The sequence below is a fragment of the Pelophylax lessonae genome (assembly GCF_965119305.1).
Source record: "Pelophylax lessonae genome assembly, chromosome: 6".
In the NCBI taxonomy this organism is placed as follows: domain Eukaryota; kingdom Metazoa; phylum Chordata; class Amphibia; order Anura; family Ranidae; genus Pelophylax; species Pelophylax lessonae.
Window position 1 is genome coordinate 324,205,077 of NC_138773.1, and position 25,399 is coordinate 324,230,475.

Here is a 25,399-nt window from a genome sequence, read left to right on the forward strand (position 1 = left end):
ACACACACATATATACACACACACACACACACATACATACAACTTTACAATTTTTTTTCTCTCTTTACAATTTTTTTTCTGTTGCATACTGTTGCCAGAGCAGTACAGCGTCACCATATGACAGGTGTAGCGGTGATCAGGGACACTGACTGGCAACAGTATGTAAAAAAAAAAAAAGTTTTATATGTATAAGCAATCATTTTAAACTTTGTGGATTCATGTGCCATTATGTACATTTGTGATAGCTGTGATTGGCCACAGCTATCACATGGTACAGATCTGCTGTGATTAGCACTGTACCGTGTGATCTCTGTGACCAAACAAAGAGATCATCCCAATAGTGCACAATGGCTATGAATGAAAGCCATTGTTTAAACCCAACGTGATATCTGTGAATGGTACCAGGGCCACGCATAGCAACTTGATAACTTGATTACTTGATAACCGCCCACGGCTTCCAATACCATCTATACGCCGATGACACTCAAATCTATCTGTCTACTCCTCACCTCACTCCTTCAGTCTCCTCTTGCATTGCTAACTTACTTACTGACATATCTACATGGATGTCGCACCACTTCCTCAAACTAAATCTCTCTAAAACTGAGCTGGTAATATTCCACCCCCCCCCCCCCGCCCGTGCCCCCCTCCATGACTTTTTCATCAAAACTAGTTATGCAACCATCAATCCCTCCCCTCATGCCAGGGTACTAGGTGTAATCCTAGACTCTGACCTGTCCTTTCAGCCCCACATCCAATCATTGTCAAAAGCTTGTAGACTTCACCTCCGCAACATCTCTAAAATTCGCCCCTTTTTAACAACTGAAACCACCAAGCTACTCATTCACTCCCTTGTTATTTCTCGCCTTGACTACTGCAACTCCCTTCTCATAGGCCTACCACTTCATAGGCTATCCCCTCTTCAGTCTATCATGAACGCTGCTGCCAGGCTTGACCACCTTACCAACCGCTCAGTGTCTGCCTCCCCTCTCTGCCAATCCCTACACTGGCTCCCGATTGCCCAGCGAATTAAATTCAAAATACTAACAACAACATACAAAGCCATTCACAACTCTGCCCCGAGCTACAAAACCAATCTTGTCTCCAAATATCACCCAAATCGTCCTCTCCGCTCCTCTCAAGCTCCCTTATCTCCTCCTCTCATGCTAGTCTCCAGGATTTCTCCAGGGCCTCTCCCATCCTCTGGAACTCTCTACCTCAACCTGTACAGCTATCTCCTATTCTAGCTGCTTTCAGGCGATCCCTGAAAACTCATCTCTTCAGGGAAGCCTATCGCACCGCCAACTAATCTGCCATCAGCTCATATTCCCTACTGTTACAACCTCTTGTGACACCTGCCCCACCCCATTAGATTGTAAGCTCTTCTGAGCAGGGCCCTCTTAATCCTCTTGCATTTTATTGTATTGTAACTGTATTGTCTCCCTTTTATATTGTAAAGTGCTGCGTAAACGGCTGGCGCTATATAAATCCTGAATAATAATAACAGCAACGGTACAACAATCTGTGTTCTCCACTACCGGACTTGCGATTCGGCACTGCTTGAATTTAACGGACAACTGCGCGGTCGTGCGACGCTGTACCCAAATGAAATTGACGCCTTTTTTTCCCACAAATAGAGCTTTTTTTTGGTGGTATTTGATCACCTGTGCGATTTTTACTTTTTGCGCTATAAACAAAAAAAAGGAGCATCAATTTTGAAAAAATAACAATATTTTTCACATTTTTTTTATATATGAAATTCTCGAAAAAAAAAAATGTAAAAATAAAAATTTAACATTTTAGGCCAATTTGTTTTCTGCTACATATTTTATGTAAAAAAAAAAAAAAAAAAAAAAAAAAAAAAAAATCGCAATAAGCGTATTTTGATTGGTTTCCGCAAAAGTTATTGCGTTTACTAACTACGGGAAAGATTTATGTAATTTTTTTTTTTTAACTAGTAATGGCGGCGATCTGCGATTTTTTTTTTTTGCGGGTCTGCAACATTGCGGTGGACAGATCGGACCCCTAACTGACATTTCTGACACTTTTGGGGGGACCAGTGACATTACTACAGTAATCAGTGCTATACATATGCACTGTTACTGTAATAATGACACTGGCAGGGAAGGGGTTAACTTTATTAGTGATCAAGGGGTTAAGTGTGTCCCTAGGGGCGTGATTCTAACTGTCAAGGGGTGTTGCTAATGATGTAACCACAGAGACATACGATCCTACATAGCAGGATCGTATGATCTCTGCAGTTACACAGGGGAGAATGACAGACGGCTGTGTTTACATCAGCCGCCTGCCTTTCTCCCTCTCCAGTGGGGATGTCAGGGAACGAGCGGGGGTGGGAGCGCGCCCCCAGCAGCATGCGCTCGCCCCCTAGAGGCTCGTGGGCGAGCTACGTACCGATACGTTGCTTTGCCCAGGAGGGGCTGACCGCCGCAGTACATAGTTGTGCGGCGGTCGGCAAGCGGTTAAAAATTACTCCTGTATAAAAAAAAAAAATAAAAAAAAAAAAACACACTTACTGGTCCATGGAGTTCAGCATTTTCTTGCTTTTAGGAAAAATTCCCCTTACACTCTCGACCCTGCTTCACCTTCACCAAATTCATTTCTGGCACATGTGCAGAGACGCTACAGGAATCTTTGCCTGGACCTGGCAAAGCCCCATGGTGCTTCTGTGCATGCGCCGGACCCCTTATGCATATATGCAGACACACCGCAATGTCGCGCAGGAGACATCCCGCACCGTTTCTGCACATACGTGAGATCCTGTGATCTGCAGATGAGTGATGTAGAAATCCCAGGAAGCAGTTCACAGGACTTCGCATGTGCAGAAACACCACAAAGGATCCCAGAGTTACTCACATGCACATGTGCGGGGGTCAGGGAATGTCATCCTCGTCTAGGCGAAAATGACAGACCTGACTTTTAACCACTTGTCGACCACCGCACGACTATATACGGCAGCGGTCAGCCCCTCCTGGGCAAAGGAGGGGTACCGGTCACTCGTCCATGAGCTTCTAGGGGGCGAGCTCGCGCCGCCGGAGGCACGTTCCCGCCCCCGCTCGTTCCCCGACATCCCCGCGCGAGTGGCCGGCGGCTCCGATGTCCGCCGGCCACTCGCGGTCTCCCGCTAGAGAGGGAGAAATGCAGGCGGCTGATGTAAACACAACCGTCTGTCATTCTCCCTGATGTAACTGCAGAGACTACACGATCCTGCTATGTAGGATCGTATGTCTCTGTGCTTACATCAGAAGCCACGCCCCCCCCCCCACAGTTAGAATAAAGCCCCTAAGGATACGTTTAACCCACTGATCACCAATAAAGTTAACCCCTTCCCTGCCAGTGTCATTTTTACAGTAACAGTGCATATATATATAGCACTGATTACTGTAGTAATGTCACTGGTAACCCCAAAAGTGCAATGTCGCCATTACTAGTTTAAAAAATAAAACCAATAAAAATTACATAAATCTTTCCAGCAGTTAGTAGACGCGATAACTTTTGTGCAAACCAATCAAAATACGCTTATTGCAATTTTTTTTACCAAAAATATGTAGCAGAAAACAAATTGGCCTAAAATGTTAAAAAATTTGTATTTTTACATTATTTTTGGGGGCATTTCATATAAAAAAAATGTGAAAAATATTGTTATTTTTTCAAAATTGTCGCTCTTTTTTTGTTTATAGCGCAAAAAGTAAAAATCGCACAGGTGATCAAATACCACCAAAAGAAAGCTCCGTTTGTGGGAAAAAAAGGACGTCAATTTCATTTGGGTACAGTGTCGCACGACTGCGCAATTGTCCGTTAAAGTCACGCAGTGCTGAATCGCAAAATAGGCCCTGGTCTTTGAGCAGCTAAATCCTCCGGGGCTTAAGTGGTTAAAAAAAAAAAAAAAAAACAACAAGGGTGAAGGTCTACTTTCATAGGTCATTTTATGTGTAATGGAGATCTTACCGGGTGGAGCTGGAGATGAGTGTCCACTTTCTGTTGGAGCCGCTGTCGCTGCTCATGACTCAGATCCTGGTGCTTTTTCCATGGAGATAACGATTCTCGCAGCCGTCTGCGTTTATTTAGAAACTTCAGAGCCTGAAATGGGGAGAGGAGGACAGTTGGTTAGAGATATTAATTCCCTAAGAATTGATATGCCTCTCAGGTCTTTATTGTCCTTAGCATGTATAGAACTCCCATTCACCCATTTCTAATAGATGTGAGATTTCATATATCTTATTTGTCAGTAAAATACTGAAAAAATATCAGTCAACATATTAAGGCAATTTTTTAGCTAATATTGCACATAATCCATATGGGGGGGGGGGGGCATCTAGGGTGTCCAGAAAACCTTGTTTATCTGAGAAGGGGGTTAAGTACCGTATATACTTGAATATGCCGATTTTATCAGCGTGTTTTTTTATGCTGAAAAAGCCCCCCTCGGCTTATACTCGAGTCACGGTCTCACTTACCTTTTCCCCCATCAGTGCGCAAGCGCCGCCGCTGCTTGGTAAAGCTCGTACATGTTCGGCTATTCCCGGGCAGACAGCGCATGCGCAGTGACGTGTTGGCGTCAGGCGTCGTCATTTTTAAATCTAAGGCGCCTCACCCAAACTCGCTCATTAATGTCTTTATGGACCTTGCTTTGTATGGCCTTGTAGAAGTAAAAGTGTTATAGGGCGGTCAGCAAGTGGTTAACCGGTTGCCGACCGCCGCACGACTATATACTGCGGCAGTCAGCCCCGGCCAGGCAGAGTGACGTACCGGTACGTCACTCGCCTGTCACTTCCTTGTGAGCCAATAGCGGGCGAGCGCGCGCCCGCCGTGGCTCGTTCACAGGGAAGTTAGTGCGTGTGACCGGCGGACCCGATGTCCGCCGGTCACTCGCCGATGGTTGGTACAGAGGGAGAAAGTCAGGCGGCTGATGTAAACAAGCCGCCTGTCATTCTCCCCTGTGTAGAAACAGTGATCAGACAGTTCTACTATGTAGGACCGTTGATCACTGTTCCTACACTAGTAGCCACAGCCAATCACAGTAGAAAGCACGCCCCTAGGGACACACTTAACCCCTCCCTCCCCAATAAAGTTAACTCCTTCACTGCCAGTGTCATTTTGCAGTAACAGTGCATATGTATAGCACTGATTACTGCAATAATGTCACTGGTACCCCCAAAAGTGTAAAAAATGTCAGTCAAGGGTCCGATCTGTCCGCCGCAATGTCGCAGTCCCGCAAAAAAAAAAAAAAAAAAAAATTGCAGATCGCCGCCATTACGCGTTAAAAAAAAAAAAAAACACCAAAAATGACAGAAATCTTTCCCTTAGTTGTTAAACGCAATAACTTTTGCGCAAACCAATCAAAATACGCTTTTTGCGATTTTTTTAACCAAACATATGTAGCAGAAAACAAATTGGCCAAAAATGTTAAAAAATTTAGATTTTTACATTTTTTTGGGGGGGAATTTCAAATAAAAAAAAATGTGAAAAATATTGTTATTTTTGAAAAATGTATGCTCTTTTTTTGTTTATAGCGCAAAAAATCGCACAGGTGATCAAATACCACCAAAAGAAAGCTCTGTTTGTGGGAAAAAAAAGAACGTCAAATTTGTTTAGGTACAGCGTCGCACGGCCGCGCAATTGTCCGTTAAAATCACACAGTAAAAAAATCACAAAAAACCCCCTGGTTAGGAAGGGGTAAAATCTTCCGGGGCTTAAGTGGTTAAGAGGAGTGGAGTGTGTAAATCGGGCCATGCATAAATCATTTTCTTTTGTTCAATCAGCAAGGTGAATGAAAGAAAATTAATCAATTACCCCATCCACACACCCGATCTGGATGTGGGAGTCCCTTTCGCTGAGCTATTGTATTCTGGCAGCGGGGAGGCTTCCCCGCCGTCAGAATACACTCATCAGCTATAGCCGGCGGCACTGATCGTGCAAAAAATTCCCAGCAGGCTGGTTGCACAAAAGTCAATCAAAAGTTTGAGTTCTGTACAACCAGCCTGCCCATAGATGGATCGAAATTCAGCCAATCCCTGCTAAATTGGTCAAATTTTGATCCATCTATGGTCGACTTAAAAGGGAAAGTGTAGATCCAGAGACAGTGCAGTACTTACAGCTCTCTGAATGGTGACGGCTGCCTTGAATTGTTTCAGTGTTTGTTTTTCGAGGTGGAACTGTCTCCTGACTTTATATCCCCTCCAGTGCTTCTGAACCATCAGTGCAGACCTCTCCTGGATTTCCTGCATGTGCTTCTCCATTTGTCCTGCAGAATACAGAAGATGGTACATGACTTACATGGCACTGCATGTTGGAGAAAAAAAAATAAAAAATACAAGCACATTCCGGTGTGATTTTACTGGATGCATATTCTGTTGGGGTGAATCTAGGCCAGATCATTTCGCAACTGCACTTTAGGCAAGTTGAACTGACCTATGCAACTAATTAACCACTAGATCTCCAGAAGATTTACCCCCATTTATGACCAGGCTTTCTTTTGCAATACAGCACTGCGTTCTTTAAATTGACAATTGCGCGGCCATGCAATGCTGTACATAAATTCATTTATTTATGTCATTGCGTCATTTTTTTCCCCCCATAAATAGAGGTTTCTTTTGGTGGTATTTGATCACCACTGGGCTTATTTTTTCACTATAAAACAAAAAAAAGACTGACAGCTTTGAAAAAATAAATAAAAAATATATATATTTTTATAAAACATATCCAATAAAAAAAATGAAAAAAAAAAAAAAATCAAATTTCTTCATAAATTTAGGCCAATATGTATTCTGCTACATGCTTTTGGTTAAAAAAGAAAATCAAAATAAATGTATATTGATGGGTTTGCGTAAAAGTTATAGCAACTACAAACTATGGGATATGCTGGAATTTTTATTTATTTCTTTTTTATACTAGTAATGGTGGCGATCAGCGACTTCTACTGCCATATTGCGGCAGACAATCTGACACCTGTGGGAACCAGTGACACGAAGGGCTCATTTACACTTGCTTCGGCTTCAACACACATTAAAAGCCCCTAGTGCTTCAACGATGCTTCAAGCGAGCATTCTCATAGACTTCTATGGAGGCTTTGAATACGCTTTGAAGCACCACTAAAGCGATTGGGGTATAATTTTTGAAGCAAAGCAAAAGCAAGGTGTAAACAGGACTGTAAGCGAACCATTTTATTTAGTGACAGGGGCTTTGGCTGGCGTTCAGAGTGCTTTAACAAAGCGTGTCAGGCTGGGCAGCAGGCACAGGCACATCAGGCTGGACAGCAGGCAGAGGCACATCAGGCTGGGCAGCAGGCAGAGGCACATCAGGCTGGGCAGCAGGCAGAGGCACATCAGGCTGGGCAGCAGGCACAGGCACATCAGGCTGGGCAGCAGGCACAGGCACATCAGGCTGGGCAGCAGGCACATCAGGCTGGGCAGCAGGCACAGGAACATCAGGCTGGGCAGCAGGCACAGGAACATCAGGCTGGGCAGCAGGCACAGGAACATCAAGACTTGTTTTGAAGCCAGTGTAAACTAGCCCTAATTGAGTGATCAGTGCTAAAAATATGCACTCTCACTGTACTAATGACACTGGCTGGGAAGGGGTTTAAAGTGGAAGTAAACCCATTGATTAACAGTTTCAAAAAACAGTTCCATTCCCGGCATGTGCAAGAATGTAACTGTCACATTGGTTTTGCTCTAAACCAAACTATCAGACCATCGAATGGCTGATGTCAAAACTAATCACATGTGCAGCATCATGGCAGTTGAAGATCAAACAGAAGCCAAGATGGCAGCTTCTTGGCTGAAAATCAAAGGAGGATTTACTTCCACTTTAAACATCTAGGGCGAAGAAAGGGTTAAATGTGTGCCACGTCAGTGTTTTTGTGTACTGGGGAGGTGCTTTCACTAAGGGATGTACTTTGCTGGGAAACAAAATCCAGAACATCACTGCAACAGGACGGGGCTCTGTATTATTTACATAGGCAGAGCTCTGTCCGGTCTTCCTCCTCGCCGATCACCAGGTGCCAGCAGACATCCATTTACCTTCACAAATCCCAGGGGGGAGAGAAGGAGGGATCCCTCTTGTTTTTCCATCACACGGTTCTGGGTGCTCCATGCTCCTTTCTCCTTCTCCCCCCCCCCCTGGGATTTGGGTAGGTACCCTGAATATGCGTACACATTTTTCAGGTTATATGATATTCGCTGAACTCAAGTCTATGATATTATGGTCTATTTATTTAATACTGGAAATGTAAAAATGTTATAATGTGATATAATATGCGGTAATTAATGTATGCAACTTTCTACTATATCTCCCAGCAATAACAGGATCCCCTTATGAAGCTACAAGCGAAACGCGTAGCGATCCTATGATCCTTTGAGATACCGGTGAGACCCAGATACCTTTCAAAACCTATTGCAAGATTTGCGCTCATATTTAGAATGGGTATTTTCATAGGTCTCCCTTTTGCACTTGTATTCTCACTGGGAGAGATTTTGTCTCACAATGGGGAGATATTGTTCTGTATTCTTTATATATGCATTTTCATGAATTGATTTTAATATATATTTTTAATGTTACAATAAACTGATTTTTCACTGATTTAGTACTTGAGTTCTTTTATGGGGTTATCAGTGGCTACCTTTAAAGTCCCATCATCTCTTTCTCCCCTCTTCATCCTAAAGGTCAAGCAGAGCTGTATACGGTCAATGATTTGTCCAACCGCAATCTGTATACAAAGCTGAACTCCAGTCTTCTATTCAGTTTTGCACAGTTGTACAGGTTCCTCTTCTGGATTCAAATGGCTTTTTTTGTGTTTACTTTGATTTTTACTGCACACTGTGAGCTTCTCACAATGTGCATTAGAAGCTGCAATTCAGATAGAGCTCCGCCTCATTTCTTAGCTGCCCCAGCCTGACTATTCCTGGCTCACCCCTTTAGCTCTTTCAGTTTTGATGCTGAGCCTCCACAATTGAGAGTTACCTAGAGTGGTTTGCATTCAAATGCAGCCTGCTTAGGAACGTCTACTCCCCTAGACTTATACCTGCCCATCAAGGGTATTTTGATATTTACATAACTCCTCCCAAGAGCTGGCCCGCTGCTTGCATCAGGACTGAGGACTCTGGAGAGGAGTACTGAGGCAGAATGCTGTGATGTTGTCAGGAATCTATGTACAGCACCCTGCCGGCCTCTCCCACCAGCCATGATCTGCCTGCATTACATAGAGAAGCACAAAGACCCAGTGATGATGTCACTGGGTGTAAAATAAAAGTAACTTATTGCATATAGTTCAACTTTAATTAAATTGATTAGCTTGAATGAGGTCCTCTTTGCTGGGTAGCAGAGCTGTTTGCTGGAAGATGTGTGTGGCTGTACGGTGGGGGTCAGTGATTACCTGTATCAGGGAGCAATGGGGGGTCAGTGATTTCCTGTATCAGGGAGCAGTGGGGATCAGTGATTACCTGTATCAGGGAACAGTGGGGATCAGTGATTACCTGTATCAGGGAACAGTGGGGATCAGTGATTACCTGTATCAGGGAGCAATGGGGGGTCAGTGATTACCTGTATCAGGGAGCAGTGGGGGTCAGTGATTACCTGTATCAGGGAGCAATGGGGGGTCAGTGATTACCTGTATCAGGGAGCAATGGGGGGTCAAGTGATTACCTGTATCAGGGAGCAATGGGGGGTCAGTGATTTCCTGTATCAGGGAGTAGTGGGGGTCAGTGATTACCTGTATCAGGGAGCAGTGGGGGTCAGTGATTACCTGTATCAGGGAGCAGTGGGGGGTCAGTGATTACCTGTATCTGGGAGCAGTGGGGGTCAGTGATTACCTGTATCTGGGAGCAGTGGGGGTCAGTGATTACCTGTATCAGGGAACAGTGGGGATCAGTGATTACCTGTATCAGGGAGCAATGGGGGGGTCAGTGATTACCTGTATCAGGGAGCAGTGGGGGTCAGTGATTACCTGTATCAGGGAGCAATGGGGGGTCAGTGATTACCTGTATCAGGGAGCAATGGGGGGTCAAGTGATTACCTGTATCAGGGAGCAGTGGGGGTCAGTGATTACCAGTATCAGGGAGCAATGGGGGGTCAGTGATTACCTGTATCTGGGAGCAGTGGGGGTCAGTGATTACCTGTATCAGGGAGCAGTGGGGGTCAGTGATTACCTGTATCAGGGAGCAGTGGGGGTCAGTGATTACCTGTATCAGGGAGCAGTGGGGGTCAGTGATTACCTGTATCAGGGAGCAGTGGGGGTCAGTGATTACCTGTATCAGGGAGCAGTGGGGGTCAGTGATTACCTGTATCTGGGAGCAGTGGGGGTCAGTGATTACCTGTATCAGGGAACAGTGGGGATCAGTGATTACCTGTATCAGGGAACAGTGGGGATCAGTGATTACCTGTATCAGGGAGCAATGGGGGGTCAGTGATTACCTGTATCAGGGAACAGTGGGGATCAGTGATTACCTGTATCAGGGAGCAATGGGGGGTCAGTGATTACCTGTATCAGGGAGCAATGGGGGGTCAGTGATTACCTGTATCAGGGAGCAGTGGGGGTCAGTGATTACCTGTATCAGGGAGCAATGGGGGGGGTCAGTGATTACCTGTATCAGGGAGCAATGGGGGGTCAGTGATTACCTGTATCAGGGAGCAGTGGGGGTCAGTGATTACCTGTATCAGGGAGCAGTGGGGATCAGTGATTACCTGTATCAGGGAGCAGTGGGGGCCAGTGATTACCTGTATCAGGGAGCAGTGGGGGTCAGGGAGTACCTGTATCAGGGAGCAGTGGGGGCCAGTGATTACCTGTATCAGGGAGCAGTGGGGGTCAGGGAGTACCTGTATCAGGGAGCAGTGGGGGCCAGTGATTACCTGTATCAGGGAGCAGTGGGGGTCAGGGAGTACCTGTATCAGGGAGCAGTGGGGGCCAGTGATTACCTGTATCAGGGAGCAGTGGGGGTCAGGGAGTACCTGTATCAGGGAGCAGTGGGGGCCAGTGATTACCTGTATCAGGGAGCAGTGGGGGTCAGTGATTACCTGTATCAGGGAGCAGTGGGGGTCAGGGAGTACCTGTATCAGGGAGCAGTGGGGGCCAGTGAGTACCTGTATCAGGGAGCAGTGGGGGTCAGGGAGTACCTGTATCAGGGAGCAGTGGGGGCCAGTGATTACCTGTATCAGGGAGCAGTGGGGGTCAGGGAGTACCTGTATCAGGGAGCAGTGGGGGGCCAGTGATTACCTGTATCAGGGAGCAGTGGGGGCCAGTGATTACCTGTATCAGGGAGCAGTGGGGGTCAGGGAGTACCTGTATCAGGGAGCAGTGGGTCGCCAGTGATTACCTGTATCAGGGAGCAGTGGGGATCAGTGATTACCTGTTTCAGGGAGCAGTGGGGATCAGTGATTATATGTATCACGGAGCCGTGGGGGTCAGGGAGTACCTGTATCAGGGAGCAGTGGGGGTCAGTGATTACCTGTATCAGGGAGCAGTGGGGGTCAGTGATTACCTGTATCAGGGAGCAGTGGGGGTCAGTGATTACCTGTATCTGGGAGCAGTGGGGGTCAGTGATTACCTGTATCTGGGAGCAGTGGGGGTCAGTGATTACCTGTATCAGGGAGCAGTGGGGGTCAGTGATTACCTGTATCAGGGAGCAGTGGGGGTCAGTGATTACCTGTTTCTGAGAGCAGTGGGGGTCAGTGATTACCTGTATCTGGGAGCAGTGGGGGTCAGTGATTACCTGTATCTGGGAGCAGTGGGGGTCAGTGATTACCTGTATCAGGGAGCAGTGGGGGTCAGTGATTACCTGTATCAGGGAGCAGTGGGGGGGGGGGTCAGTGATTACCTGTATCAGGGAGCAGTGGGGGTCAGCGATTACCTGTATCAGGGAGCAGTGGGGGTCAGTGATTACCTGTATCACGGAGAAGTGGGGATCAGTGATTTCCTGTATCAGGGAGCAGTGGGGGTCAGTGATTACCTGTATCAGGGAGCAGTGGGGGTCAGCGAGTACCTGTATCAGGGAGCAGTGGGGGTCAGTGATTACCTGTATCAGGGAGCAGTGGGGGTCAGTGATTACCTGTATCAGGGAGCAGTGGGGGTCAGGGAGTACCTGTATCAGGGAGCAGTGGGGGGCCAGTGATTACCTGTATCAGGGAGCAGTGGGGGGCCAGTGATTACCTGTATCAGGGAGCAGTGGGGGGGCCAGTGATTACCTGTATCTGGGAGCAGTGGGGGGCTAGTGATTACCTGTATCAGGGAGCAGTGGGGGTCAGTGATTACCTGTATCAGGGAGCAGTGGGGATCAGTGATTTCCTGTATCAGGGAGCAGTGGGGGTCAGTGATTACCTGTATCAGGGAGCAGTGGGGGTCAGTGATTACCTGTATCACGGAGAAGTGGGGATCAGTGATTTCCTGTATCAGGGAGCAGTGGGGGTCAGTGATTACCTGTATCAGGGAGCAGTGGGGGTCAGCGAGTACCTGTATCAGGGAGCAGTGGGGGTCAGCGAGTACCTGTATCAGGGAGCAGTGGGGGGCCAGTGATTACCTGTATCAGGGAGCAGTGGGGGGCCAGTGATTACCAGTATCAGGGAGCAGTGGGGGGGCCAGTGATTACCTGTATCTGGGAGCAGTGGGGGGCTAGTGATTACCTGTATCAGGGAGCAGTGGGGGTCAGTGATTACCTGTATCAGGGAGCAGTGGGGGTCAGTGATTACCTGTATCTGGGAGCAGTGGGGGGCCAGTGATTACGTGTATCAGGGAGCAGTGGGGATCAGTGATTACCTGTATCAGGGAGCAGTGGGGATCAGTGATCACCTGTATCACGGAGCCGTGGGGGTCAGGGAGTACCTGTATCACGGAGCAGTGGGGGGCCAGTGAGCACCCTTATCTGGGAGCAGTGGGGGGAGGGGTCAGAGATTACCTGTAGCAGAGAGCAGTTGGGGTCAGTAATTACCTGCATGGACGATCTCCAACAGAGTGAGCTGCTTCTCTCGGAACACCCTCATAGCTCGGAGTCTCTGCAGGTGCAGTTGCTCCCGCAGTTCCTCTTCCTCTTTCTGTCTCTTCAGTTGAGTCATTTCTTGCTCTCGTTTTGCTCTACAAGTTAATAATTAGAAAAAAAATTGACTTTCAGAGGCATTTAAAGATTTTTTCACACCATGATTATTCAGTTTGACATTCTAGGTGGTTTCTATACACCCATGATAAGGTAGGGCACTTCCAAATTAAAACAAAGCATATTTATTCTTCTTGCCCCCCTCCTCTGACCTAACCAAACCCACCCTCTCTCTCTACAGATGCACACTTCCCTCAATCCGATGGCCATTGTGTCACGGTTTGTTTACATCCAGCACCACACATTTGTACTGTCTCGGCTGTGCATAGATTTCTATGGGGCTGTTAACCGAGGCCAAAAATTACCAGAGGCGATCCCTTAGAAGTATATGGGGCTGTAATGCACAGATACAGCCAGTGCAGTGAGAAATTTGGAGCTCGATGTAAACAAACAGGGGAACTATGACAGAATAGGAGAAGTATGCATCTGGGTAGGTGGATGGTGGGTTGATTCAGGTCAGGTCAGTTTCTAATTCTTTTCCTATGTACTGCTGCTCTCCCTCAGCCACTTCCTAACTACATGCACTGTTACCAGGAATGGCAATTGTATCCTATGCGTGCTTTATATATGTAGGTGCGGATTAAAGCTGCACGATTAATTGTCAAAAGATCACAATCTCGATTCCACCCCCCACACGCTCTTAATCCAGCATTTCTACGATTCATGTAAAAAGTAGGGTTGCACTGACACTAATCATTGGCAGAAGTATTGGTACTCGTGCAAATGCTCCTATGCCTGAAACAAATACTTTCAAGCTCGGTTATTACATCTGTCAGCGGGATTCTCCCACTGACAGCTGAAATGTAAAACACAAAAACATAATCACTGGTTGTTAAGGAGCTGGCAGCCACTTGCCAAACTACCGATAACTCATTCAGCTGTCAGATGAGATCCCCTGCTCACAGTTGTCAAAAAGAAAGCAGCCTGCAATGTTTATCAACAACATTGCTCAGCTGCTGAAAGGGACAGATAAAAAGAAATATTTTTTTTTCTTATCTGTCCTGTTTATTCATTTACAGATCAAAGGGATGACATTTGGTCTGCAAATGAAGCCAGTTTTTAAGCAACCTTCTAAAGAAGAAAAAGAAATTGTATATATGTCAGGTCCATAAATATTGGGACATCGACACAATTCTAATCTTTTTGGTTCTATACACCACCACAATGGATTTGAAATTAAACAAACAAGATGTGCTTTAACTGCAGACTTTCAGCTTTAATTTGAGGGTATTTACATCCAAATCAGGTGTAGGAATTACAACAGTTTGTATATGTGTCTCCCACTTTCTAAGGGACCAAAAGTAATGGGACAATTGGCTGCTCAGCTGTTCCATGGCCAGGTGTGTGTTATTCCCTCATTATCCCATTTACAAGGAGCAGATAAAAGGTGTGCTATTTGCATTTGGAATCTGTTGCTGTCAACTCTCAATATGAGATCCAAAGAGCTGTCACTATCAGTGAAGCAAGCCATCATTAGGCTGAAAAAACAAAAACAAACCCAGCAGAGAGATAGCAAAAAACATTAGGTGTGGCCAAATCAACTGTTTAGAACATCCTTAAAAAGAAAGAATGCATTGGTGAGCTCAGCAACACCAAAAGACCCGGAAGACCAGGGAAAACAACTGTGGTGGATGACCGAAGAAGTCTTTCCCTGGTGAAGAAAACACCCTTCCCAACAGTTGGCCAGATCAAGAACACTCTCCAGGAGGTAGGTGTATGTGTGTCAAAGTCAACAATCAAGAGAAGACTTCACCAGAGTGAATACAGAGGGTTCACCACAAGATGTAAACCATTGGTGAGCCTCAAAAACAGGAAGGCCAGATTAGAGTTTGCCAAACAACATCTAAAAAAGCCTTCACAGTTCTGGAACAACATCCTATGGACAGATGAGACCAAGATCAACTTGTACCAGAGTGATGAGAAGAGAAGAGTATGAAGAAGGAAAGGAACTGCTCATGATCCAAAGCATACCACCTCATCAGTGAAGCATGGTGGTGGTAGTGTCATGGCATGGGCATGTATGGCTGCCAATGGAACTGGTTCTCTTGTATTTATTGATGATGTGACTGCTGACAAAAGCAGCAGGATGAATTCTGAAGTGTTTCGGGCAATATTATCTGCTCATATTCAGCCAAATGCTTCAGAACTCATTGGGCGGCGCTTCACAGTGCAGATGGACAATGACCCGAAGCATACTGCGAAAGCAAACAAAGAGTTTAAGGGAAAGAAGTGGAATGTTATGCAATGGCCAAGTCACCTGACCTGAATCCGACTGAGCATGCATTTCACTTGCTGAAGACAAAACTGAAGGGAAAATGCCCCAAGAACAAGCAGGAACTGAAGACAGTTGCAGTAGAGGCCTGGCAGAGCATCACCAGGGATGAAACCCAGCGTCTGGTGATGTCTATGCGTTTCAGACTTCAGGCTGTAATTGACTGCAAAGGATTTGCAACCAAGTATTAAAAAGTGAAAGTTTGATTTATGATTGTTAATCTGTCCCATTACTTTTAGTCCCTTAAAAAGTGGGAGGCACATATACAAACTGTTGTAATTCCTTAACCGTTCACCTGATTTGGATGTAAATACCCTCAACTTAAAGCTGAATGTCTGCAGTTAAAGGACATCTTGTGTGCTTCATTTCAAATCCATTGTGGTGGTGTATAGAGCCAAAAAGATTAGAATTGTGTTGATGTCCCAATACTCATGGACCTGACTGTATATAGGTCCTCCAAGGCCATAGAATGGAGTGGGGGCCATCTTGCCCTCACTCGACTTTCTGCCTGAGGGGAGAGCGGACCGGATCATTTTCGCCGGGAAGCGGCAGGAGGGTGGGCACCTCTCCCACCGCCCATAAAGGTGATCACGCGAATTCCCAGCTGGGACCAGCTTTGTTAAAGCGGATGGCCCACCGTTTAAAAAAATACCTCCAGAGCCTCCAAGACCCTTCTTGTGCCTCCCTGGTGATTGACATAAGCCACGGCTGTGGCGTTGTCTGATTGAATTTGCACTGGACACCCCTGAAGACAAAAGTCCAATGATTCAGGCACAGTCTGATCACTCAGAATTCCAGGACATTGATCGGTAGTCTGGACTCTTCCAGTGTCCAGTCCCCCTGAGCAGAGTTCTGGCCTAGGACGCCTCCCCACCTAGACAGGCTGGCTTCAGGTGGTTACCACTGTCCAATACAATGGGAGAAAATATTTGCCCTGTCGAAGTGCTGGACAATGAAGGCACCAGATCAGGGACCCTCTTGTTATCCGGCTCAGCCAGATCTGACTGTTCAGAGACTGAACACTTATCCCATTAGGCCAGAATCTCCCCTTGCAGGGACCTCGTATGGGACTGTGCAAACGGAACCCGCCTCGAAGGTAGAGACCATCAGGCCCAGCACCCGAATGCAAGTCCGCAGGGATGACCATCTGTTGGACAGCAGGAGATGAATCGCAGCCTGAAGTTTCTGGAGTTTGTCCAAAGGGAGGAACACTCTGGCTAGAGCAGAGTCCAGAGTCAGACCCAGATAGTCCAGGTTTGCGGAAGGAACCAGAGCAGACTTCTGAAAATTCAGAATCCAGCTGAACGCCTTTAGAGTCCATAAAATGAGCTCCACATTGTCCTTCAGAGCAGTAGGGGACTCCGCTTGCAAGAGTAGGTCATCCATGTAGCCCAGTAGTGAGATTCCCCACTGATGCAACAATGCTAGCACCAAGCCAACACTTTTGTGAAGACCCGAGGAGTGGAGGTGAGACCAAAGGGTAACGCCACAAACTGATAATGCTCCCACGGCAAAACGGAGGAAACGCTGGTGACTGACACATATTGGAATGTGTATGCAAGCTTTCTTGATGTTGATAGAGGCACGGAAATCCCCCTGATGCAGGGATGCAACCACCGTGAGAATGAACTCCATTCCGAACTTCTGTACCCGCACAAAGCAGTTCAGTGCCTTGAAGTCCAGGATTGGAAGCACCTTGCCCTCCTTCCTGGGAACTGTAAACAGGTTTGAAAGAAACCCCTAAAAATGTTCCGAAGTCAGAACCGGAACAATCACCCCTTGAAGTACCAGGTCTTGCACTGCCCCAAACAGAGCCTGTAAGCAGTCCGGGGACATGAGCACGTTGGAAAGGAAGAATCTTTCCGGAGGGTAAGATCGAAACTCGATCATGTAGCTGGATTGTATGACTTTGTGGACCTACTTGTCTTGTATCAAGGAAGTCCATGGGTGCGGGAACCAGCAAAGACGTCCCCCCACCCCAGACATTGGTGAGGGCGCACCTTCATGCTGAAGGAGCCTTGTCTGCGGGTCTGGAGACGCCTGCTCTCGACTTGCCTGACCAAGGTTGCTTGGATCCTCCCAAGGAGACCTTAAAAGGCTTTGATTCTTTGTCATTCGACCCTGAGGGATGAAAACTTCTTGTGAGCCGAGAAGGATGGATCACGTCTACGATGAGACTAGCCTGCGGAAAAATGGTACTCTTCCCTCCGTAAGAACCCTAATGATGTCATCCAGGGTAGCTCCAAACAAGTGATTGCTTTGAAAAGGAAGATCAGTTAAGGCCGTTTTAAAGTCTGGTCCGCAGACCAACATTTGAGCTAAAAAACACACCTAAAGGACCACTGCCGGAACTGATAGTCTAGCAAGCAGGGGAGCCGTATCCAAAGAGGCATCACAGATAAACTGCAGCCCCTAAACCAACTGATTCGCTAGCTCAGCAAAGGCACGGGGGGAGCTGCTCCCCCTCCAGGTCATGGCGTAAAAGTTTAGCCCACTCGGTCAGAGTTGGCAACACCAGGGCAATGGTGAATACCGGTTTAAGTGCCGAACCAGCCACCGTGTATACATACTGCGGGCCACAGCCTCCGCCTTCCTGTCAGCCGGATCCTTAAAGGCCGGAGACTCTTCAACCAGAATCATGGTTGACCTGTTCAATCTGGAAACCAGACGGTCCCCCACCGGTGGAACAGTCCACTTTTTAAAGAAGGGACTACTAGGATGGGGGGGGGCTAGATGGCCCACAGAGACCCCCAGACACAGAACAGGGGGGTGTCTAATGGGAAGGAGGGGAACCCGAGGCTCCGACCGTTCCATGGTGGGGTCCACGTCCACCCAAAACCCTCCAGGGGGGGGGGGCAGCTACTTCCCATACCAGGAACCAGGCAGGCACTGCTCCAGACAGAACCTCCTCTCCATTGAAATGGGGGGCTGTTGGGCAGAAGGAACGCTGTGACGCAGGCCAAAACCCGGTCTTATGTAACCTCGCGAGGCGTTTAACTTGCAGGCCAGCCCCCGTCTGGTGGGGCTATGTCGCGGCCGACCTAGCACGGAGCGAAGGTCTGCACGTGCTCTTTGGCCAGACTGGGGTGATCACTGGATCTAGAATATCTAGCTCATCACCCATTCTGGCAGTGGATTGTAGATCTCACAGAAAAAAAAAAAAATAGAAAAATCTATCTAAAGCAGTGGTTCTTAACCTTGTTGGAGGTACTGAACCCCACCAGTTTCATATGCGCATTCACCGAACCCTTCTTAATTGAAAAAATAAAATAGGATTTTTTCAAATTCAAAACATAGGTATATATTTAGGTATATATTTATACATAGGTGCACAAAATAGCTCAGGGGTTAGAGCACTGGTCTTGTAAACCAGGGGTCGCGAGTTCAAATCTCGCTGGGGCCTCCCTGCAAGTGTTGGCGACTGTATCTCAAAAAACAAAACCATTAAGAACAAAGAACAAAACCATTAAAACAACGTGTCAGGAGGGCACACACTAGGGTGGGTGGGAGGACATACCATGGGGTGTCAGGAGGGAACACACTGGGGGGAGGTGTTGGGAGGGCATTCCATGGGGTATCAGGAGGACATACACTGGGGGGGGGTTTTGGGAGGGCATACCATGGGGTATCAGGGGGGCACACACTGGGGGGGTTGGGAGGACATAGCATGGGGTGTCAAGAGGGAACACACTTTGGGGAGGTGTTTGGAGGGCATACCATGGGGTGTTAGGAGGGCACACATTGGGGGGAGGTGTTGGGAGAGCATTCCATTGGGTATCAGGAGGGCACACACCAGGGGGTATTCACAATGCTTTATTAAGCTAAATGAAAAGGACATGCATTTCCATCTGTTAGCTAACAGCACCTCTATGCTAAGCTGCAGTAACTCAGCAGACGTAGCATAGAGGTCCTTGTAAACGAATCCACCATGTACAGCTAGCTGAGCCTTCCTCCAGGAACATTCACTCTGCTCAGGTGCTCACACTTCCCACTTCCAGGCGGGCGCGATCTCCGTGGTCAGGTACATCCCCATCCCGCCCACTCACGCAGCAAACAGCCTGCAGGAGATAGGCTGGAAACCTGCTGGGGGAGGTACAGGGGGCGGAGTGTCAAGTGTCTATGTGTAATGGCTGTGAGTTGTCCCAACCGCAGCTCTGATTTCCCGGGGTGCGCTCGGCCTCACAATCAGTAATATTTTCTCGGGGGGAGCAATTGCCCCTTTGTCCCCCCCGCCGAACCCTGGAGACTGACTCACCGAACCCCTGGGGTTCGATCGAACCCAGGTTAAGAACCACTGATCTAAAGGGAAAAAAATGACCAGGACCAAAAGATCCTAAGCAAGGAACTAGGTCCTTGCTCCTAACTAGGCAGAAAAACCTAAGACTGCCCATAGACGTAGTCAGTCTTTTTTTCTGCCTAGTGTCCTACTCCTGTAGGGGGCAGTATAACCCAATAGTTAAGGAGATCAGGAGCTGTGTCCATCAATGAACGAAAGAGAAATACTGATTTTTAACTGGTAAGCAGTAGGGATCGACCGATTATCGGCAAAGCCGATTATCGGAGGGCTGATATCAACTTTTCCAGATATATCGGTATCGGGCCCAGAACTGGCCAATATTACCAATATTTTCGTGACCTCATTCTGCTTTCTTAGGCCGCCTCCTTTGCCTTGGACAGCCTCGTCTGGAGTCGGGACTAGTCTTGCGGAAATGTATCAAAGCCATACACCCACCCACAGCAGCCCGGTGCCAGCCAGCCACCCACACCCACAGACCCTGTACCAGCAAGCCAGCCAGCCACCCACAGGCCCTGTACCAGCGAGCCACCCACAGGCCCTGTACCAGCCAGCCACCCAGCCACAGGCCCTGTACCAGCCAGCCACCCACAGGACCTGTACCAGCCAGCCAGCCACCCTCAGGCCCTGTACCAGCCAGCCACCCACAGGACCTGTACCAGCCAGCCAGCCACCCTCAGGCCCTGTACCAGCCAGCCAGCCACCCACCCACAGGCCCTGTACCAGCCAGCCACCCACAGCCCCTGTGCCAGCCACCCACTGACCACAGGGTTCCAGACAGCCAGACACCCACCACAGGGGGCCAGACAGCCACCCACCCACCACAGGGTGCCAGACAGAAAGCCACCCACCACAGGGTGCCAGCAAGCCAGCCACCCACCACAGGGTGCCAGACAGCCAGCCACCCACCACAAGGTGCCAGACAGCCATCCACCACAGGGTGCCAGACAGCCAGCCATTAAACAAAAATTAACATGTTCAGTACCAGATTTGTGTTAAAAATTGTCTAATTTTCAAAACTTTAAATGTACTAAATATCGGCCCATATTGGCCGATACCGATACCGATGATCAAAATATCGGTATCGGCCCTGAAAAAAACATATCGGTCTATCCCTAGTAAGCAGAAAAAGACCTGGTCAAGTGGTTGAGATAAAAAACGTTCAGTGTGCAGCAGCCCCCCTAATACTTACATGAGTTCCGTCTCGATCCAACGATGTGCACAAGTCCGGGACTCTCCCCCCCCATTGGCTCCGCTGCTGTCAAAGTCAGTTAGCCAATCAAGAGATAGAGGGGATGGGGCCCAACCACTGCTCCACGTCTGAATGTACACACAAAGCTGCGGCTCGGCTCGGGTGCCCCCATAGCTAGCTGCTTGCCGTGGGGGCACTTAACAGGAGGGAGGGGCCAAGAGAGTCGGCGGGCTACCCGAGAAAAGGAGGATCTGGGCTGCTCTGTGCAAAACCATTACACAGAGCAGGAAAATATAACATATTTGTTAATTTTAAAGAAAAAAGAAAACGAGACTTTAGTATCACTTTAATTGAACAAGTTGAAGTTAGAAGCTGATTGGCTACCATGCACAGCTGTATCAGATTCTGTGTGCACCAGTTTTAGTAAATAACCTCCTTTGTGTCCCAAGGGAGTTGTAGGAATATTATTTCACAGATGTTCATACCTAAAACTTTTCTGTAGCGATGTCACCACTCGCGGCAGCTTCTTCACCCTCCTCCTCACCAGGAATCCCCTCCACACGGCCTGTATGGTGAGGGCGGCGCGGTGTAGTCTCTGTTCACACAAAATCAAATTCAGGTGAAACCGCATACAATCAGAAACTAAAAATACAGTCATTTCCAGAATAATGGAGGGAGAGGATTTCTCTAGAATGCAGCTGCCCCACTCCTAATAACACCTACCAATAAGTAGCACTTCTTATTGCTTTTCAAGAAGACAGAGCTGCATTCAAATTTAAAGCAGAAGTGTCTGCAAATGTCAGAATTAAACAAGGTGAACTCCAGGCATAGAATAATGTCAAATCATTTTCAGATTTGCAATAAAACATTGCAGGATACACCTTTTTTAGATGGTTCATAGTGGTCATGTGACCACATGGGGGTGTGCTTTAACCACTTCAGCTCCGGAAAGGTTTTACGCCCTTAACCGCTTTCGGACCGCCCGCCGCAGAAATACTGCAGCAGGCTGGCTCTCCTGCGCGAACCATATACGTCGGTCGCGCGCCTGCAGCTAGGGGGCGAGCGCGTGGCCGGCAGCGGGGACTCCGATGCACGGGGCAGGCGGCTCCAATTGCCGCCTGACACCCGCGATCGTTCCCCGCCGAGAGAGAAGGACGGTCAGCTGTTGTAAACACAAATGAATATTCGCTATTGTCACACGGATTCTCCTCCTGGCCAATCAGGAAGAGGGTCCTGAGACCCGTTTCCTGATTGGCTGAAAGGAGGATAAGCCATGCTATTGGCCAAGGAGGAGGAGGAGATGCAGCGGAAGCCCGACCCACGGAGGAGACTGAGGGGGAAGCCGCTGCCTGCCCTCCACATGTCAGTTCAGGGTGAGTGAGCTGGCGACGGGGGGGTATGGTGTGCGGTCTGGAGCTGGTGTGGTCCGTCTACTGCCCCCCCCCATGGAGCACCATGAGAAATACGGATCCGTTCCATGCTTCTACTCCTCTGCAGAGTAATTGTATTCGTTTTTTTTTTTTTTAAATAAGACGCTTGCCAGGTTTCACTCTATACATGTTTTATTAACCACTACCCGACCGCCGCACGACTATTTAGTGCGACTGTCAGCCCCTCACAGGCAGAGCGACATAGTACTACATCGCTAGCCTGTGAGGGTCTAGGGAGCGAGCGCGCGCCCCCGGAGGCGCGCTCCTGCTTCCGACTGGTCACGGACCCCCCCGCACGTGTGAACCGGCGGACCCAATGTCCGCCGGTCACTCGGCGATCGTCGGTGCAGAGGGAGAAAGGCAGGCGGCTAATGTAAACAAGCCGCCTGTCATTCTCCCCTGTGTAAGAATAGTGATCATACGGTTCTACTATGTAGGACCGTTCATCACTGTTCATACACCTCAAGCCACAGCCAATCACAGTTAGAATCACGCCCCTAGGGACACACATAACCCCTCCCTCTCAAAAAAAGTTAACCCCTTCACTGCCAGTGTATTTTTACAGTAACAGTGCATATTTTTAGCACTGATTACTGTAGTAATGTCACTGGTAACCCCAAAAGTGTCAAAAATGTCAGTCAAGGGTCCGATCTGTCCGCCGCAATGTCACAGTACCGCAAAAAAAAAAAAAAACGCAGATCGCCGCCATTACGCGTTAAAAAAACAACAAAGATGACAAAAATCTTTCCCTTTGTTAGTAAACGCGATAACCTTTGCGCAAACCAATCAAAATACGCTTTTTGCAAAATTTTTTTACCAAACATATGTAGCATAAAGCAAATTGGCCAAAAATGTTAAAAAATTTTGATTTTTACATTTTTTTTGGGGGGAATTTCATATAAAAAAAAATGTGAAAAATATTATTATTTTTGCAAAATTAACACTCTTTTTTTGTTTATAGCGCATGATCAAAAAAAAAAAAAAAAATCTCACAGGTGATCAAATACCACCAAAAGAAAGCTCTGTTTGTGGGAAAAAAAGGACGTCAAATTAGTTTAGGTACAGCGTCGCAACGACCGCGCAATTGTCCGTTAAAGTCACGCAGTGCCGAATCGCAAAATAGGCCCTGGTTAGGAAGGGGGTAAAATCTTCCGGGGCTTAAGTGGTTAATGTCACCTGGAATTATCAGTGAAATCTCTCCAATATTCAAATCTTTTGTCCATTACCTGCATCTCCTGCTGCTGGTAAGAGGTGGAGTAGAGCAGATCCAGGAGCCGGCTGAGCTCTCGGCCAAAACCTTTTCCAGTCCACTGCTTGCTCAGCAGAGATCGCAGCCCTGGGCAGACACAACATGGACACTTATTAACAGGTAAGACAGTTAATTGGCCAATTTCATAGCAAACGTGAATGCACACCATAAGTTGTATATTGCTCACCAAAGACATAAACGTGTGTGTTAGCTATATACATTTAAACTGTACAGGTTTCCTTTACCCCAAAACTGTAGAACTGGACACATTGAGGACTCTTCTCTAGCTTGTGGAGTCTCTAATGCTGACAGGTGACTAGGACTTTTCCCAATAGGACAAAATAAATTGCACTCAGTCACTAACTCCCAGCATCAGGGCCATTTACTCACACGGCCACAGGCCAACTTCTTACTGGTTCTCTCCAGTGAGCTTCTCCAGACCCAAACTCCAAGACTAAACTTTTGAGAATAGGCCACTCAGCTGGGACTTCAATGGCTTCTAGATGACCCCTCCAGAAATCCTGCCCCAGGGGCAGTGGCGTAGCGTGGGGGGTGCTGGGGGGGCCAGCCACCCCGGGCGCAAAATCTGGGGGGGCGCAGTGTCATGCTGACATTTAGGAGCCTGCTCAGCCATCCTTAGTGTAGGAATCAGGTAGGTCTCTGTAGTGGTCAGTGTAATTGTCAGGTAGGTTTGTGTAGTGGTCAGGTAGGTCAGTGTAGGAATCAGGTAGGTCTGTGTATTGCTCAGGTAGGTCAGTGTAGGTGTCAGTATAGAAATTAGGTAGGTCAGTGTAGTGATCAGGTTGGTTAGTGCAGGAATAAGGTAGGTCAGTGTAGGTGTCTGTGTAGTGGTCAGGTAGGTTTGTGTAGTGGTCAGGTAGGTCAGTGTAGGTGTCAGTATAGAAATTAGGTAGGTCAGTGTAGGAATCAGGTAGGTCTGTGTATTGCTCAGGTAGGTCAGTGTAGGTGTCAGTATAGAAATTAGGTAGGTCAGTGTAGTGATCAGGTTGGTTAGTGCAGGAATACGGTAGGTCAGTGTAGGTGTCTGTGAAGTGGTCAGGTAGGTTTGTGTAGGTGTCAGTATAGTAATCAGTAATCAGGTAGGTCAGTGTAGGAATAAGGTAGGTCTGTTTAGTGATCAGCTAGGTCAGTGTAGGTGTCAGTGTAGTGGTCTAGAAGATTTGTGTAGGGGGCGCAAATTACTTACCTTGCCCCGGGCGCTGACAACCCACGCTACGCCACTGCCCAGGGGCAGTGCTCCTGCACAGGGTCTCCTCCAGCAGGACTGGGCCCAGGAACTCTGCTCCTCCTGTCTCAGGCTTTAGACTAGTTTATGGTCTCTTCCTCCACCTTCCCAGAACACCTTCCAAGGGATTGGCTGGAGTTTCACAAATATTCAGGCCACTTACTCTGTTCTTCCTCCCACTATAATTCTAGAATCTTCTAGAATACAGGGGGTAGCAATTAGAGCTGCAGCCTCTGATTGCTGCTCTGATAGCAGCACACACAAATACACAAAAATAATACATAATAAGAATAATTATATATATTTATACACACACACACACAGTATCTCAAAAAATGAGTACACCCCTCATATTTTTGTAAATATTTTATTCTATCTTTTCATGTGACAACACTGAAGAAATGACACTTTGCTACAATGTAAAGTAGTGAGTGTACAGCTTGTATAACAGTGTAAATTTGCTGTCCCCTCAAAATAACTCAACACAGCCATTAATGTCTAAACCGCTGGCAACAAAAGTGAGTACACCCCTAAGTGACAATGTCCAAAATTGGGCCCAATTAGCCATTTTCCCTCCCCAGTGTCATGTGACTCGTTAGTGTTACAAGGTCTCAGGTGTGAA

The 25,399-nt window shown here is 47.5% G+C and overlaps 1 protein-coding gene across 1 annotated transcript in view; it reads right to left on the minus strand.

Annotated features, from left to right (window-relative positions):
- IQCB1 (IQ motif containing B1) overlaps positions 1–25,399 on the minus strand; it is an 82,914-nt gene that overhangs the window by 18,307 nt on the left and 39,208 nt on the right. Inside the window, exons 8-12 of the mRNA XM_082262192.1 lie at positions 23,509–23,618; positions 21,338–21,447; positions 12,933–13,075; positions 6,111–6,259; positions 3,967–4,098 (exon numbers count right to left, since the gene is read on the minus strand). Of these exons, the coding sequence (XP_082118318.1) occupies positions 3,967–4,098; positions 6,111–6,259; positions 12,933–13,075; positions 21,338–21,447; positions 23,509–23,618 (644 nt within the window). The remainder of the gene's footprint in view (positions 1–3,966; positions 4,099–6,110; positions 6,260–12,932; positions 13,076–21,337; positions 21,448–23,508; positions 23,619–25,399) is intronic.